General features: G+C 39.6%; 2 protein-coding genes across 5 annotated transcripts in view; one reads left to right on the top strand and one right to left on the bottom strand.

The window, feature by feature from the left end:
• VPS50 (VPS50 subunit of EARP/GARPII complex) overlaps positions 1–13,244 on the bottom strand; it is a 72,287-nt gene extending 59,043 nt beyond the window's left edge. The window contains exons 1-5 of one of the 2 annotated variants that reach the window (XM_063303634.1): positions 13,096–13,244; positions 11,266–11,334; positions 2,755–2,877; positions 2,454–2,525; positions 350–403 (exon numbers count right to left, since the gene is read on the bottom strand). In XM_063303634.1, coding sequence (XP_063159704.1) covers positions 350–403; positions 2,454–2,525; positions 2,755–2,877; positions 11,266–11,334; positions 13,096–13,128 — 351 coding nt within the window. In that variant the 5' untranslated portion in view covers positions 13,129–13,244. Of the gene's footprint in view, positions 1–349; positions 404–2,453; positions 2,526–2,754; positions 2,878–11,265; positions 11,335–12,717; positions 12,837–13,095 lie in introns of those variants that run through there. The other variant, XM_063303635.1, reaches the window with a different exon arrangement.
• Positions 13,245–14,977: 1,733 nt separating this feature from the next.
• Positions 14,978–16,918, top strand: part of HEPACAM2 (HEPACAM family member 2) — a 268,902-nt gene continuing 266,961 nt past the window's right edge. For all 3 annotated transcript variants that reach the window (XR_010067941.1, XM_063303632.1, XM_063303633.1), the window contains exon 1: positions 14,978–16,911. Coding sequence is in view for 2 of the 3 variants with exons in the window: in XM_063303632.1 (XP_063159702.1) it covers positions 16,827–16,911 (85 nt within the window). In the remaining variant the exon portion in view is untranslated. The remainder of the gene's footprint in view (positions 16,912–16,918) is intronic.

Here is a 16,918-nt window from a genome sequence, read left to right as displayed (position 1 = left end):
ACAAGGGTAAATAATGTGGTACCTAGAATCACCAGAGTGCCTTCAGGTACCTCCTTGGTTCCAGTCAGGCTACCAGTTTCACCCTAATTATTTTCAGAGTTTGTTAATTTAAAAAAAAAACCTAAATGAGAAGCTGGAAAGCTACAAAGCAAAGTACCAGCCTTCAGAATGACTAATATTTTCTTAGAAGATAAGCAGCCCAGTGGGTGGTCAAAAGTATACCCAACTCCCCATGAAGAAGACAAAGATATGCTGGGGTGATAAAGAATATTCCAAAGGGCTACAACCCCTGATAGATACCAGCCACCTTGCAATGAAAAGACAAAAAGCATGAAACTTGCTATCTTACCTTGACATATGCAGGCTGCTTCTCAAGGATCAAGTCTGCAACTTTTTTAGATACCTTTAGGGGAAACATTTAAGGTCAATGATACAATGTTTATTCCACTTTATTTTATTCCACTTTAAAATAAATGCAGATAAAAGTTATAAACACGCTACAAGATGGCCATACTTTACAAAAAATATTAAAAATTACAGGTTTTCATCAAAAATCAGAAGTAGAATTGACATTAACCTTCCACCCTACTGCAAACTGAAGAACATACTTGAATAAAAATTAAGGGAGCTACATGGTACAAGTTAAATATAGCTCATGCAGTATGTCATAATTATAATATGATTCATGTATAAAGAAGATGGAAATAAATCTGCATTTTTATAAAAAGGAATATGTTCTCCAAAGGGCAAGATTACAGAATGCAGTATTACCACTAGTAAATTAAAATTAAAACATTGTTTTCCTGTTTAATAAACTCTTGTCTTTTTTCCATTACGAGTTCCAGTATACGTGAAATTGTGCTTTGCAAGCAATGAGCAAAACTAGCTTCTTTTCTTTATTATTCAACCATAGCTAGTATACTGGGAGGGAGAAGGAAGTAATTATATGCCAATGACTCCTTCAAATTTTTGAATATTTGTATATTTGTCCATATCATCCAGATTATGATGTGCTTCCTAACGAAAGCAGGACTCCCAACACCTACTTCCTACATAAAATAGCTTTATGTTTAACGGCTAATTTGTAGCCACAAATAATCCTATGCAAGCAGGTGAACAAGATGACAAATGAAGGGACCACTCCCCATCTCTCCCTTTGACATGCATAAAACTTGGAAGCCTGCTAAGAAGCTAAATTATCTTTGAATCTCTGCTAATTATATCAGCTTCTTCACAGCTACCATGGAAACACAGACTGGATTCGCACATTATGCTAAACTAATGTTGTTCCTTTGGTTTGGGTTTAGGGTGCTGTGTCAGCTCAGCCAGCTGTGTGTATTCAAACTGTGGTTAATAGGCTTAGTATACACTCAATTATTGACTTCTAGACTCTTAGCAGACCAGCAAAATAATTGTTGACTAGGAACGATTGTAAACTCATTTGCAAAACTCAAAATACAGTTTAGATACCAGCACTGCTCGTTAATTAATATCAACCAAACTGCTGGTAAATATCAATTTCTGGTTAATTAATATCAATCAGACTGCTCAGCAAGCAAGTGTCAGGGGAACAGGTGAAGAACCACTCTGAACTGGATTTCCAACTCTAGTTCTTTATTGCTCTTGCCATAAAACTGAATCTTGCCAGACTAAAGGTACTCTAACTGACCTATGGGTAAATATTCAGCAATGGCTCTAAGGCGGAGTTACCTTGAACCTCTTAACTTTCCCACCAGCAGAACCCGGACTATGCAATCTTTTATCTCTCTGGAATGTGCCCCCTCTCTTTTGGGAAGGAGCAACAGCTCTGAAATCCACCACAACAAGTCAAGCCAGGCATGGGCAACTTTTGGTGGCCAGAGGCCATCTTTGAAAGGTTACCCTACAATTAGTGGGGCTGTTGGTCTATTTAGCATTGGCAACAATACTCCAATGTCTTTGACAAAAGATATCTCTCAGATGCTTTCAATTGGACACGCCAGAGATTGAACTGTGGCCTTCTAAAGGCAAAGTCTATACTGTTCCATAGAGTTATAACGGGGTTAAGAAGCCTACTGTCATCTAGGTAGTTTGAACTTTAATACCCATCAGTCCATGGCACCATGGCCAATGGCAAAAGGCTGGGAATGTTGTAGTCCAATTCATCCAGAGGGGATAAGTAATCTACCCTAACTGTAGCCTCCCTCTCCGTAGTTTCAACTCTCTCCTTGTAACAGAAAGAGAGTAAGTGGTAAGCAAAACAGTGCATACAACAAACAAAAGCAATAATAAAGAAATAAATAAAAGAACAGCAGCAAGTGAAATATGACCATCTTAATTATAATTTCTGAGTCTTCACTGAAATACCTTAACATGTTTTCAAGGTCATATCACTGTTCTGAGAAGAAAAGTAATGAGGGTTACGGAAATCACTAAAATGAGCAGGGAAGAAAGAGAAAATACTTTCTACTTACAGCTGCTTGCTGTTGCTTTAGCTTGTCTCTATACTCTTCCAGTTCCTGAAGACTAAGAATAGGTGGCAGCTTCTACACATAAAGCACAAATAAAATCCATTTTAAAAATAGACACAAAATCCAACTAACAAGCACATTTCTTGAAAGGCTAATGAATATGACTTTGGATCAGGTTACTAAAACAAGAAAAGATACTTCTCTTTTAATGGCAGTGAAAAAGACAGAGCAGTGAAGATCAAAGTATATTATCAGGAAAAAAAATCTTTCTAAATATACTGTTATTCCAGTTCAAAGTTCTTACCTCCAACTCATACTTAACAATATCAAAGGAATCATTGGAAAAATAGATTTCTTCAATGCTGTTAATTATTTCCTGCTGGACCTGAGGATCAGTTGGTTGTTCCCGGAGCTCTCTAAGTTCTTCCTTCAACACATGACAGAAAATGGTGCATCACCAAATCAATTTACTTTATAAAAAGCATAGGTAAGGCAAGCCTTAGAAGGGGTTTCATATATATTGCAAAGAGAGATTTGTGTGTTTATTCAAATCAGTAAGATACTGGTTTGTTCACACAGTCTTTTGCCCAAGTGTCACCATCTTTCAACTCAGCTGGTACACTATGTGAACTTCCCCCATCTCTGCTAACCATATAGACAGTAGAGATGTTGTGGGTCCCTTTTAAATCTTCCAAGGTTCAAATGCTCAAAGCTGACATCTGCAAAGCTTTCCAGAAACAACCTTGCCCATTTACTCTAGCCTAAGGCAACTTTCTAAAATTTAAAACATGTCTAACAGTCTAACGCCTGGCCTCCATATATAGCTGTCAGACTTTACACTGAGCTGTTTCACAAAACACAGTAAACTATAATGCAGTTTGTTGCTTGGTTTTGGCTTAGTAGGTTGTGTAAATGCAGCCATTTTAATTGCAAAATAGCTCTAGTAGAATATGGTACAAACTTGCTTAAATACTCCCAAAACAATCATTATGTGGATTGCAACTACATCCAAATTCATGTATGTATGTGTGTATATGTGTGTGTGTATCCACAACTTTCAACAATATGTTTATTATTCTAATACATTTACAGGATAGATGTCTCATTTATCATCCTGAATTTTACAAAACTGCATAAAGTACCTGAAAATAGAATAATAGTTCTACTTCTTGGATTTAATTAACTGTACCTGAATATTAAATAAGCTTTGTAATAAAAGTATGTATGGTTTTTATACTTTTAATTACAATTATCACAATACATTTGCATAAAACACTACTCAGATTGTTCTAAAAGCTACTATGTTCATTCTTTGAATTGCTTTCTACTTCCATAACTAATTTGTAACATATCCAAAGAGAAACTAATCACAGACAGACTGAAATCAGCAATCATACAGTGAAACTTCAGTATGGGGAATAAAGACAAAATATGACAGAGTTATCACTGGGAAGCTGGAATGGAAGTTGGCAACCAATTTAGTGTGGCCTTTAGCTTTCCCTGCTCTATTCTGACATATGGAAGTAAGATGGAGTATATTGTGCGGGAAATAACTGAGAAATGGCCATTCCACTTTGAAAACATAAATTGGAATCTTTTCCATGAGAACAAATACATGCACTTTAGCAATTCAAGAGGTATTTTACAGGAACTTAATGGAATCATGTGGAACAACTTTTGATCCAACTACACCACACAGGTTGAAAAGAAAACATATTCACTGAAAGAAATGACATTGCCAGCTCATGCACTGATCAATCCTTTTTTTAAGCACAACCGTACTTTTAGGATTACACAGAAGTACTCCATCAAATTCTCTCTACACCAGTGCTTCTCAACCTTGGCAACTTTAAGATGTGTGGACTTCTACTCTCAGAATTCTGGGAGTTGAAGTCCACACATCTTAAAGTTGCCATGGTTGAGAAACACTGCTCTACACACTCTAGCCATCCTCTTAAGTTTTATTAAACTACCATCTTGAGGAATACCTTTGAAATTACAGTTTTTAATAGCAATTTTAATGCTGTGATTCTAAAACAAAACACTAAAAGCTGCAGTGCTGCAGCTGAATCTTTTTTAGAAAGTTCAATTTCAGAAACTTCTAATATATCAAGAAAAGTTCCGAGAGAATGAAAATCCTCTTATGACTGTGTATTTCTATAAACTAAACTTATTTTACAAATACTACACCTGCACAACATTTTAACAGTGATCAGGGAAAGGAAACTGCATTCTGTTGGCAGCCATCTGTCACTTTTAAATCAGCTGACATATCATCCAAAATAACCATACTGGCTTTAACTGAGCTATTAATAAAATATATACACCCATGATTGGAATGGTCGGAAATACTATTTTTAAAAAATCAATTTATCCTAGCTTGCATACAGTAGTTTGAACATGCTGGAAGAAAACTGGTGTTGCTGTACGTTTAGCATATTAGCTCAAATGTGTCACAACTGATCAGTATTACAGCCTTACGGTTAGGGAAGGGAATTCTGCTGATGTCCTTTTATGCAAAAGCATCCATAGCGCAAAACTGTGACAGCCAATAAAGATCAATATTAATGGGACCTTTCTATTGATAACCAGGGTGCGTGAAGATTGCAGCTTGAGAGTCAGGCAGTATACAAGTTTAATAAATCATCATCATCACTATTATTATTTAAAGAGGATGAATTAATGAAAGACAGAAAGACCAACAGACAGAAAATATATTTGTAAAAGTAAAAGAAAGGGGAAGGATGGAATAGATTTGAACAAAGGTGAACTAATCATATCTGGAGATGAATATGGGCATGGTGATTAAAGGTGTACATTTACCAGAACATATGAGGTGGTGATATCTACCCTGTTGTGGGTACATATGAAAGTAGCAATTCATAGATTGGTAGTGGTTTCGTATTATGTTGCAGTGAACTGCGATAATACATCCTGAGTATTGTCAGGATATTGCATGTACCTCCAAGTTAGTGGAATATAAGCAATTCTGTGTTGGCTTGCCACTTATTTCTAAATTAACTTACACATCTAACTCAAAACAGGATAATGGCTGTGTTGCCTTCTGATCTGCTCATGCTGAAACTAAAAACAGCATTGTAAGCCTTCAGCCTAATAAATTTTATCTGGTGATCTCAGCACACAAACAAGGAAGCAACTCGTTCTTCAGCTTTCTAACTAGGCTGTTCCTGCTCAGCATATTATCTTCCTCACAGGTGAGGAACCCAACAAAACCCTATTATGATTTAGTGTTACCTCTGATTTTGCTGAGCTTTGTAAACACTTAATTAGCAGGCTCCAGGATTCTTACCAACATAAGTTCCCCACTGAGAGGCTGCTGAAAAAATTAACAATTCCTTTCTTTAGTTTTAGGTATTAAGGACAAGCAGACAACGGTGTCAGAAGTCATTAGTGGACTGTGTTGACAGTAGTCATTCTTGCTAAATACAAGAATTCATGAGGCTTTTTGCCAACAGCAATAACTAGCAGTCTAATCCCTGGAAAATGAGTAACGTCATCTGGAATAGCAATGTCTGCACATTTTGGCCAAGAAAAGAACACTACTGAGAAAGGTCTAAAGAGAATTGTTAATCTACAATAGGTTGTTAATCTACAACTGGTTAATTCTTTCAGGGTGTATTATTTGCACCCTTCTTGATTTCTCCAAAGAGATCCAACAGATAATCACATTAATTCCTTAATCTAACAATATAAATTAATGTGTTTTCTTTTGGAGCAATGTTGTTTCTTAATTAATAAGCACTATATAAATCAAAGGTTTTCAAACTTTCTGTCAGCCCTTTGAGGTAATCCAGACAAGAAACCAAACCCATGAGTACTAACATTACCTTTACTGTCTAGGCTGCAGCTCTTCCTCCTGTCTCCCAAGATTATTCTCACAGCCCATTACAGTTTTTCAGGCTGTGGAACATCTTAGTTTTTTTTTTTAAAGTTCCTGGAACCCTAGTGATAGAAAAGTGGCTGCATCTGAGTGAACCCCATCAAGTTCTTGAAAAACCCTAGGAAGCACCCTGTGAATCACTGTCTGAAAAATTCTGGTGTAAATCACTAGCAGAAAAAGCTGTCAAAAACCACCAAATCAAAAAAATATACTTTTTTACTTCTGCCATCATGATGGTGATTACCAGAATATTTTACAACAAAAGTTATGAAATTCTGAGATTAATACTGAAAAAGAAAGCAATGCCTTTAAATCTGGAAATCAATTTTTGTTTTCCCAAGCATTCCCTTTAACAAAATTAATGATTAATGGAGGCCAACTACTCAAACTATATTCCTAATTAGTATGAAAAAGAAACCTGAAGTGAAGCTTCAGATGCTTTCCAGAATTTATTTCCTCAGCCAGCTTACTGACATACTTCGAATATATAGTGCATGCATTACTGTTAACTTACTGTAATGTGCAATAAAGCTTATGTAATATTCTGGCATAATTGGAAGGGAAAGAGCACAGTCTGCCATTATCTCAAAATGAATATAAACTTCAAAGGTGAAGGATCACAACCTAATTAATCAAATATAAATACAACAATACATATTCTTATATCTCATCTGCATTTGGACAGAAACTTCTGCTGATGGAGGAGGAGGATGAATTCCCATTCCTGGCATGCCAGACTGCAATTTTAAGGGTCTACTGCAAGAATGACCGAACCACAAATTAAATGGAATTCACTCTCTTACTGAAGAGTCACACTGGAACATACCTGTCAATATCCCAATCTGACTGAACACAGAACTGGGGAGGGAAGGGGACTTGTACAATGGCCCTTTCACTTCTATTTCCTCTGCTACATTTAATTTCCAACTATTTTGTATCAAGCTAAATAAACCATAACTTTCAATGGAGGCCCTTCAACATTTTAATGTCAAAAAGAATATCTGGATCAGCCACTCACCACACCAGCTAACGCCACAGTTGTGTTGTAGAACTGGAAAGTATAGGTCAGGGAAGGTATATTTAGAACAAGGATTTATAGCATACTTGAATACAGTCATTACAATCAGCCACAGAAACCAATGAAACACAATATATAGCCATGTCTTTACTAACCATTTTCAACAGGTATTTTTTTAAATGCACCTGTAACTTTCATATCCAGAACCAGTCTTAATTATACCAGCAATATAAATAAGTAAAATATTTCAAAATTTTCAATGCCCATTTATGCATATTATGAACTTCTTTGGATCAATGGGACATCATTGCCCTTTATTTGATCAACATAACTGTTCCAACAATGTAATCTTTCCAGAATTAGCAAAAAGAAAAAAAAGATCTGCTTTCCAATTGAGGAGCCAAAATATAAAAACTTCCAACCATTTTTGCTTTTTCTTGGCCTACTTTCTGTGAGGTTCTATATTTATTGAGAATCACCATCCCTACACAATCATTATTTATACCCTATCCCAAAATAAGACATTTAAAGATGATTTAATTCATATCTTTTCATGACACCATGATCCTGCACTTCATGACATAAATTCATTTTTACAACAATCCACAAAAAATCGATAAATTCAGAAGGGCTGCTTGGTGGTTAAATATGCATTATTTTAAGTTACTATGGAAACTTCTTCCATGGCATGCATGATGCATCAAGAAAGGTCAAAATACTCTGTGAGGGTTTTTTTGGTATGGCTGCCAAAAATTATATACCACAGAGAATGTGCAAGGATATAAAAAGAAATAGGGAGGACAAAACAGAATCCATCTAAACTGAGAAATACACAAATATCTTCTAAAAATTCCTGTGAACCCAAAAGCAGTAACAGAATTCATGGTTGCTCAGCAACTCTACATCATCCCCTCTGCCCCACTTAAACCCATCCTTCACTTCAATTTAACATATGCAGAGTTCAGTTGATTTATTTATTTATTTATCTGATTTGTCCCCGCCCATCTCCTCCCATCGGGGGGCTCTGGGAGGTTTACAGTAATCAATTAAAACAACAATAATAAAATCCACAATATAAAATTACAATAATAAATAATATAAATAAGAATAAAAAATAAAAAAGTCCAAGTGGCAAAAGAATCTAAAGCAGTCCAAGTGCGGGAGGAATGGTCTATAGCAGCCATCCCCATGTAGATCTATTCCCCTCTCTGCCCCAAGTGAGGAGGCAGAACCAGGTCTTCAGACTCCTCTGAAAGGCCAGGAGCAATGGGGCCAATGTCACCTCTCGGGGCAGCACGTTCCATAGGGTGGGCACCACTGCAGAGAAGGCCAGCTTCCTGGACCCCGCCAAATGTTGTCTTAGAGACGGGGTCCGCAGCATGCCCTCTCTGCACGATCGGGTGGGACGGGCTGATGTAATGGGGAAGAGGCGGCCCCTCAGGTAACCTGGCCCCATGCCATTTAGGGCTTTAAAGGTGATAACCAACATCTTGAATTGGACCCGGAAGCAATCTGGTACCCAATGCAGCTCGCGCAGCAGCGGTGTTACGTGTGCCCTTCTGGGGGCACCAAAAGCAGCTCACGCGGCTGCATTCTGGACCAGCCAAAGCTTCCGAATACTTTTCAAGGGTAGCCCTGTGTAGAGTGCATTGCAATAGTCTATATGAGAAATAACAAGGGTGTGAGTGACTATTCAAAGGACCTCCCGTTCCAGGAAAGGGTGTAACTGGTGCACAGCACGTAGCTGCGCAAAGGTTCTCCTGGCCACGGCTGCCGCCTGCTCTTCAAGCAGGAGCCGTGATTCCAGGCGGACCCCAGATTACGCACCAGGTCTGTCTGGGGCAGTGCAACCCCATCCAGAACAAGAGATATTAATGTCCCAGATATGGAAAAACCATTAACCCACAGCCACTCCGTCTTACCAGGGTTCAGTTGAAGCCTGTTGTTCCCCATCCAGACTCCTACCGTCCCCAGACACTCAGAGAAGGCAGTCACAGTGTCACTTACTTCACCCGGAATGGAGATATACAACTGAGTATCATCAGCATAGCTCATCCCATGGTGACGGATGATCTCACCCAGTGGTTTCATGTAGATGTTGAAAAGGAGTGGAGAGAGTACTGAACCCTGCGGCACCCCACAAAGGAGGGGCCGAGGGTTGGACCTCTCGCTCCTTATCACCACCGACTGGGACTGCCCCTGGAGGAAGGAGGCGAACCAGAGCAAGACCACGCCACCCACCCCAACTCCCTGAGCCACCCCAAAAGGATACCATGGTCGATGGTATCGAAAGCCGCTGAGAGATCAAGGAGAGCAAGGATGGATGCACTGACTCCATCCCACTCCCACCAGAGATCATCCATAAGTGCGAACAATGCCGTTTCTGTCCCATAACCGGGCCTGAAACCTTTACTGAAAGGAGTCCAGATAATCCATTTCCTCTAGGACCCTCTGGAGCTGCAAAGCCACCACTTTCTCAACCACCTTCCCCATAAAAGGGAAGGTGGGAGACTGGACAAAAATTGTCCAGAGCAGTAGGGTCCAGCTATGGCTTCTTGAGGAGGGAGTGCACCAACGCCTCTTTAAAGGCAGCCAGGAACACCCTCTCTCCCAGGCATGTATTAACCATCGCATAGACCCAACCACGTCACCTCCTGGGCTGCTTTTACCAGCCAGGAGGGGCACGGGTCTACATGTGGTGGCATTTACTGTCCGTAGGATCCTGTCCACTTCCTCAGGTCCAACAGGATCAAACTGCTCCCAGATAACTGGGTAAGCACATTCCCCTGGTATCTCTCCAGACCAAGCCTCACGCCTGGAGTCTAACTTGGAGTGGATCCGAGCGATTTTGTCCTGAAGATGCTCAGCAAATTCCTCTGCATGGCCCTGTAGGTGGGTCACCGAACCCACCTTCCCCAAAAGGGATCGAGTGATCTTAAACAGGGCCATCGGGTGGCATTCTGCGGACGCAATAACAGTGGAGAAGTATTGACACTTCGCCACTTTTATCACTACAAGGCAGGCCTTAATAGCGGCTCTAACCTGTGTTCAGTCAAATTCAGTCTTTGTCTTCCTCCAGCGGTGCTCTAGGCATCTCTTAATCCTCTTCAGAACCCTCAACTCCTCCGTAAACCACGGGGAGTGCTGGGTTCGATGGGACAAGAGAGGCCGCACAGGTATGATCCTGTCCAAGGTCCCAGCCGCCTCCCTATTCCAGGCTGCAGCTAGGGCCTCCGCTGGACCATGCAGCAGATCACCAGATATAACCCCCAGTTCCTTCTGAAACCCTACCGGGTCCATCAGTCGCCGGGGGCGGACCAATCGAATGGGTCCTGCCTCCCTGCGGAGGGGGGTAGCATAAGAGGCTATACAGTTACTATGAAATTGTAACTGAAATTGTAATTGAAATTACTACGACAATACAGTTACTATGAAATTGGCTGCAAACAATGAATCTATCACTGTAGATTCTAAAATAGTGGGAACTCTGACATCAATAGCAGTAAGACTCATAAAGCACATTGAGATTTGCCTGAAGTACTTTTATAAATTAAACACTGCCCATAGGATCCCTGGTGCCAGGAAATATTAAGCCATAGTAATAAGCAGAGATACATCCAGTTATATAGAACAGGAGAGTGGCTACCACAATACTCACATCCTACCCAGTGCTATTGCAGAATGGAAAGGAAAAGGCTGACACGTTGCTAAAGACCTCACCCCCTGTCATAAATGCTAATGTCATTAATAGAACTTGAAAAGGGATGATGACTTCTTTGCCCTGCCATGGCAGTTGGATGGAATACAAATAGATGTGACTGAAAACAAGTACAAAACAGAAGGTGAAAGAAATTTTAAAATCATACAGTACTTTGTAAAACTGTAGTCAGCCCTACCTTGCTTGGAATTCTGAAGTTCTCAAGGGGGCTCAAATCATGAATACTCTCCTGAGGACTTTTAAGACCCTTGGAGGAAAAAATTAGTTATATCACTTTCTGCACCCACAACAATTAAACAACACTTATGTATTAATGAATATATGACTGCTTTAACTAGTTCTATATGAGGCACATGTATTTGAAAATCAAACCTCAGAAAACTTCAGCTATTCTCATGAACAAGATTTTCCCAGCTACAAATAGCTGAAGAACCCGTAACAGATGTTTATTGTATAATAAAAGGATGGACATTTTTTAACGTTTCCATTATAATCCTTCACTACAATCTATGGATTGGAATTAATGGATGTTGTAACCCAAACATTCTGAAGATCATCACATTATTTACCCAATCTTAAAATCTATTCCAGAGCAAGATTGCAACACTGCCTGTTGAATCACACAGAAAAAAGGCACATAGACCTTTGAAACTAAATGTCTAACATTGTTTCCTTAAAGAAAAGAACAGAATATGAGATAACAATCTTTGGAATATTCAATTTCAAATAGATTTTTTTTACTGTCCTCATCAAAATAGCATAAAAAAGCCATTAATAACTTGTAATAGTCTCTCAAACAAACATCTGGGCCATTTTCAGACCAATAATCTCTACTGTTGCCCCTGCAATGTTCCTCTCAAACCTAAAACATACACTTTGCATTCACCAATTCCTCCAATCATCTTTATTTACATATATTTTAGTAACCTTTCTATCATCAAATATTATGAGAAAAGGTGCCAAGTCTAAGTGGTCACTACATTCTGACACCATTTCCTCACAAAGAGGATTTAAGCTGGAGAAACAAGCTCAGCCTGAACAGCCACAGTTCAATCCTACAACGCATCTGGAGTCCTTCCGTTCCTGAATGAATAATCATGGAAATAAATTACTGACTACCCAGAAGATAGTCCAGGAAACCTTCTTTGTATATCTTTTTCATTCAGGCATCAAAGCTCCCTCCCTTAAGTAATATTAATATTAATAATAGCCAGTTTGGTGTAGTGATTAAGGCAAAAAACTAGAAAGTGGGAGACTGTGAGTTCTAATCCCACCTCAAGCACAAAGCCAGCTGGGTGACCTTGGGCCAGTCACACACTCTCAGCCCCAGGAAGCAGGCAATGGCAACCCACTTCTAAAATCTTGCCAAGAAAACTTCAGGGACTTGTCCAGGCAGTTGCCAGGAGTAAACATTGATTCAAAATAATAATAATAATAATAATTCATTCCCATCCACTTACATTCTTGTTGAAAGAAAATAGCTACTAGTTGAAAAGGTATTAGCTAGAATTGTAAAGATAAATGGAGCCCAAAGAATCACCCACATCTCAAAAACGCTTAAATCTCTCTTTTTGGGCTATGGAGTCCCATTCTTCTTTTCCTACTCACACCTCAAGCAGCAAATCCGTACCTTCCAAAGGGCATCACACAACATCAACAAGGCTGCAATCCTATGCGTATTTACGAATGTGTAAAATCTACTTTATTGAACTCCTTTCTGAAGAAACACACGCTAAATTGTGTCTTATCTACAACAGATCGCACTGTTTTTTGTTTGTTTGTTTTTTCCTGTATGTAACAGATGATTGTAGCTATTCTTCTCATTCAAAATGCCACCTCCGTTCAAGGCTTCCCTTTTAATGATGGGAATTCCGGCCTTGCGAAACACATCCCTAGATCCTCGTACTGCCTATTCTATCCTGCTCTCTTCCGCAGGAATCGCTTCCAACTGCATCTTTCCTAACCTCGCTTTAGCGAATGGAGGCCTCCCGTCTTCCCGCCCCACTACCTGTCGGGTCATCAGAGACTTGATTTTCTGCATGGCCACACAATTTCTGCCTGCCTGCCTGCCGGCCAGGCCGCCTCACAAGCTCCCTTCGCCCATCGAACTCAGCTGCCTCTGACACAGCGAAGCCATTTTGGGCATCACATGACCCGCCTGTTTTCCATTTGCTCCTGCTTCATGGGATTTGTAGTTTACAATGGAAGACTTCCTTCCGCATTTTGGACGCCAACGTGTGGCTGAGAGAAATACAACTCCCACAAAGCTCCGCGGAACGTATTTCCTGTCTTTCCAACCAGCGAACTCCCAGGACAAAAGATGCCACTTCGCGATAAATGAATTTAAAGGAACCATTTGAGGCGTGGATGCGAAACTTGATGGTTATTTCCAGAATTTATTTTGCTTCTAATGAAATAATGGCGTATTAGTATTGCTATGACCGGATCGGGTTTTAAACACCGAAACATCGCTGTGTAAATTCCTAGAGTGCATTACCACAGCACTATAATGTAGAAGTAAAGACGTTATCCAGTCGAGCTAACGGAAATTATTCAATACCTCGAATTGCACCCAAAAACAAGGTGGCAACCAATACACTTCCCACAATGTTGGTATTAAATGACAATACCACGTTAATCAGGTTAATATACAGGCTGCTGCATTTTGCTCTAGTTGCAGTTTCTGCGTGGTCTTCAAAGGCAGTCCCATGTACAGCAGATTATAATAGTCTATTCTGAGGTGACTAGGACATGATGGACTCTAGCCAGTGCCTTGTACTCCAGGAAGATTTGTCACTGATTCACCAGCCAAAGCTGAGAACAGGACCCCTAGCTACAGCTTCCACCTGCTCTTCCATCAGGAGCTGAGAGTCGAGGACCACTCCCAGATTGTATACCAAGCTCTTTCCAGGGGAGCACAACCACATCTAGAGCTAAAGTTGCTATTGCCCCAGAATCAATCAGATTATGAACCTGCAGCTATTCTGTCTTGCTGGGGTTGAGTCAACCTGTTTCTCCCCCATCAAAACCCTTATGGTCTCCAGGCACCAACACAAGATGTCCAAGCATCGCCTGAAAAGCCTGGAGTAGAGATGCATCATCACCATCATCATCAATATGGTACCTAATCAAAACAACTCACAGTGGTATAAAGATCAGAACAGTGCAAGCCATGGTATTCCCTGTGACACTCTATCGAAGCAAAAGTTGGACTTTAAAACAGGATAGGAAGACTATTGACACCTTTCAACTTTGGTGTTGGAGAAGACTCCTGAGAATACCCTGGACAACCAAGAAAACAAACTGATTGATCATTGAACAAATCAACCCAGAGCTCTCACTCAAGCCACAAATGACCAGGCTCAAATTATCCTACTTTGGACACATTACTCAAAGACCCAGCTCTCTGGAAAAAGCTGTAATGCTGGGAAAGGTGGAAGGAAAGAGAAGAAGAGGACGATCAGCAGCAAGGTGTATGGACTCAGTTACAGTGGTAATAAGTGCACCATTGGGAGACTTGAAAGAACAGTTTAAGGATAGATTGTCATGGAGAAAATCTGTCTAAGTGATTCCTAGGAGTTGAAAACAACTTGATGGCACATAATCAGTCAATCAGCCAATCAAGGTGGTGTACAATTGAGTTGTAACTGTATATTAAAGATACTGGACTCCAATCCTTCCAGCAGCTTCATGTATTTTCTTCCATAACTTCAAAGAATATTATGATAAACTTATTATGACAGAAACTTTCCTGAACTGACTTCTAGTCTTTACTGCAGAAATAAGACTCCAGTGTTTCTGCAGTAATATAGACTACCCAACAGCAAACTGTTTCTAAGGAATATGGATGTTTCACCTGAGGTTATAAACAAAACTAAGTAACAATACTGGATGCAGCTTCAAAAATGGAGAAATAAAGTATTGCATATTTGCTTTTCCTAGCAATTCAAGGAATAAACAGAAACTTTCATGATCTCACATGGAACCTCATTCTAGTAAAGGCATTGCTTGACTACGGCTTCTGCTAGTTTGCATATGGATTGGTATGGCTTACTCCAATGTGAATCTATGAAATGCTACTGCCTGGAACAATTGAAAGGAGAACCTACACACAGCAGAGCAGCAGAGCCTCCTGCTGGCTGAAGTGCAAAGAACAGACAACTACTTCTTTCCTATAATTGGAGCCTATTAACAATATTTATAAGCAAGTATTGGAAAATGCAAAGGGCTTTACTTCCTCCTAAACTTCTCTTGACTGCTTATTGAGACATTGGTATGGTTAATACCAGGGAGGGGACTAGGTAGGGGCTGTTTTTTCCATAACCCACTAAACCACAATTCTGCAAACTCATTTTAGCTTAATGTGTTGCTTGTAGCTGGCTCATGCAGTTACTTTTATACTTCAATATTTATATAAACCAAGAAAAATAGGCTAATTAAAATGCAGCTAAGGTAAACATGGGTAATCATGCAGTATGGACATAGACAAGTGTCAGTGGCTGGTTTCCTACATTGCTAAGCCCCAATACAAGTGGTTTAGTATTGGCGTAATGTGTTGAACAAACCCAGCTATTATGGCTAATTCAACAAACCATGCTGAAGCAAAGCATGGTTCAGTTCAATTATGCAAACCAAGCCTTAATCTGAATTTCACAAATGAAAATTGAATGCCTTAATGACTGTTCTCATTACATACTGAACCAGAAACTACATTTAAGCCCAGCAGGCTATGCGTACCCAGCCAGTTTATAGTTCAGTATGCATTGCAAGTCCAGAAAAGTGCATAGAGTATATCATGGTTACCATATAGTGTAACACATAGGCTGAACAATATTGCCCTTTATTTCATCCTGATCCTGATTTTTTTCTTCTGTTGATCCACCTGGTTTGGGGGCCTGTGAGATTAACAATGGAAGTGCCCTCTATGATTCTGGTCAGGAAGAAAGCCTAGTTGGTCACCATGTCCAAAAACTACAACTAAGGAAGCCACTGCTATTTCTACATGGCCACCATTTTCACGTTGCCTGGACTACCAAGACCTCCTGAGGGAATTTGTCATTTGCAGCCCTTCTCCTTTCATAATTAAGGGGCTTCTGCTCATTGCCTTCAAAATCCTCCAGATAGTACTATACTTAGCCATAGATGCACAGCTGAAGGAAGGATTAAAAAAATAAATCCAAATTTTTATTTATCATATTTGCATACTGCTGAATCTTGCAATTCACAGTTTTACAATTTTCCCAGTTTTACTGTTTTTTTAAAGCAACTTAATATTTATTTATTTATTTATTTAATAGTACAGAGACTCATTTCATCCAACCTAAAAGGCACAATATAAACTAACAAAAATAATCATTTCCAATCATCAGGGGGTGTACAAGTCTGTTTTTTCTTCATGGAGCTGTTTAACTGTCTGTTCCCTTCAGGTGAATATAACCCGCATATACTCTTTAAGCTCATTTATTTTTTATCAGTGTTGAGTGATTCATACTGTATGCCCCATTTATCTTGTTCTGTATTTGCTGTGAACATACCACAGCGGGAATTATGATAGGCTATAGGCAATGAAGATGTTGAACACTAATCCAACAGGTGTTCCACTCCCTGTGTCTTTTGTACACACATAGTCAAATCACCTCAAGCAAGACAAGGTAGAGACTGGTAACTCACACCTGATTTCACTAACAAATAAACCCCACAGCTGCTGGACCAAGGCTCTGCCTGTGCACTGAAAGGAAGATGGCCTTCACACAAGACAGGCTACCTTTTAACACCATGTTTTATGGCTTGCAGTACAAAATCTATATGCACTATCTGCTTTTAGGTAAGAT

This window comes from Candoia aspera, chromosome 4 (assembly GCF_035149785.1).
Source record: "Candoia aspera isolate rCanAsp1 chromosome 4, rCanAsp1.hap2, whole genome shotgun sequence".
NCBI classification, from domain to species: domain Eukaryota; kingdom Metazoa; phylum Chordata; class Lepidosauria; order Squamata; family Boidae; genus Candoia; species Candoia aspera.
The sequence above is the reverse complement of the archived record's forward strand: the minus strand, read 5'-3'. Positions and strand labels throughout refer to the sequence as shown.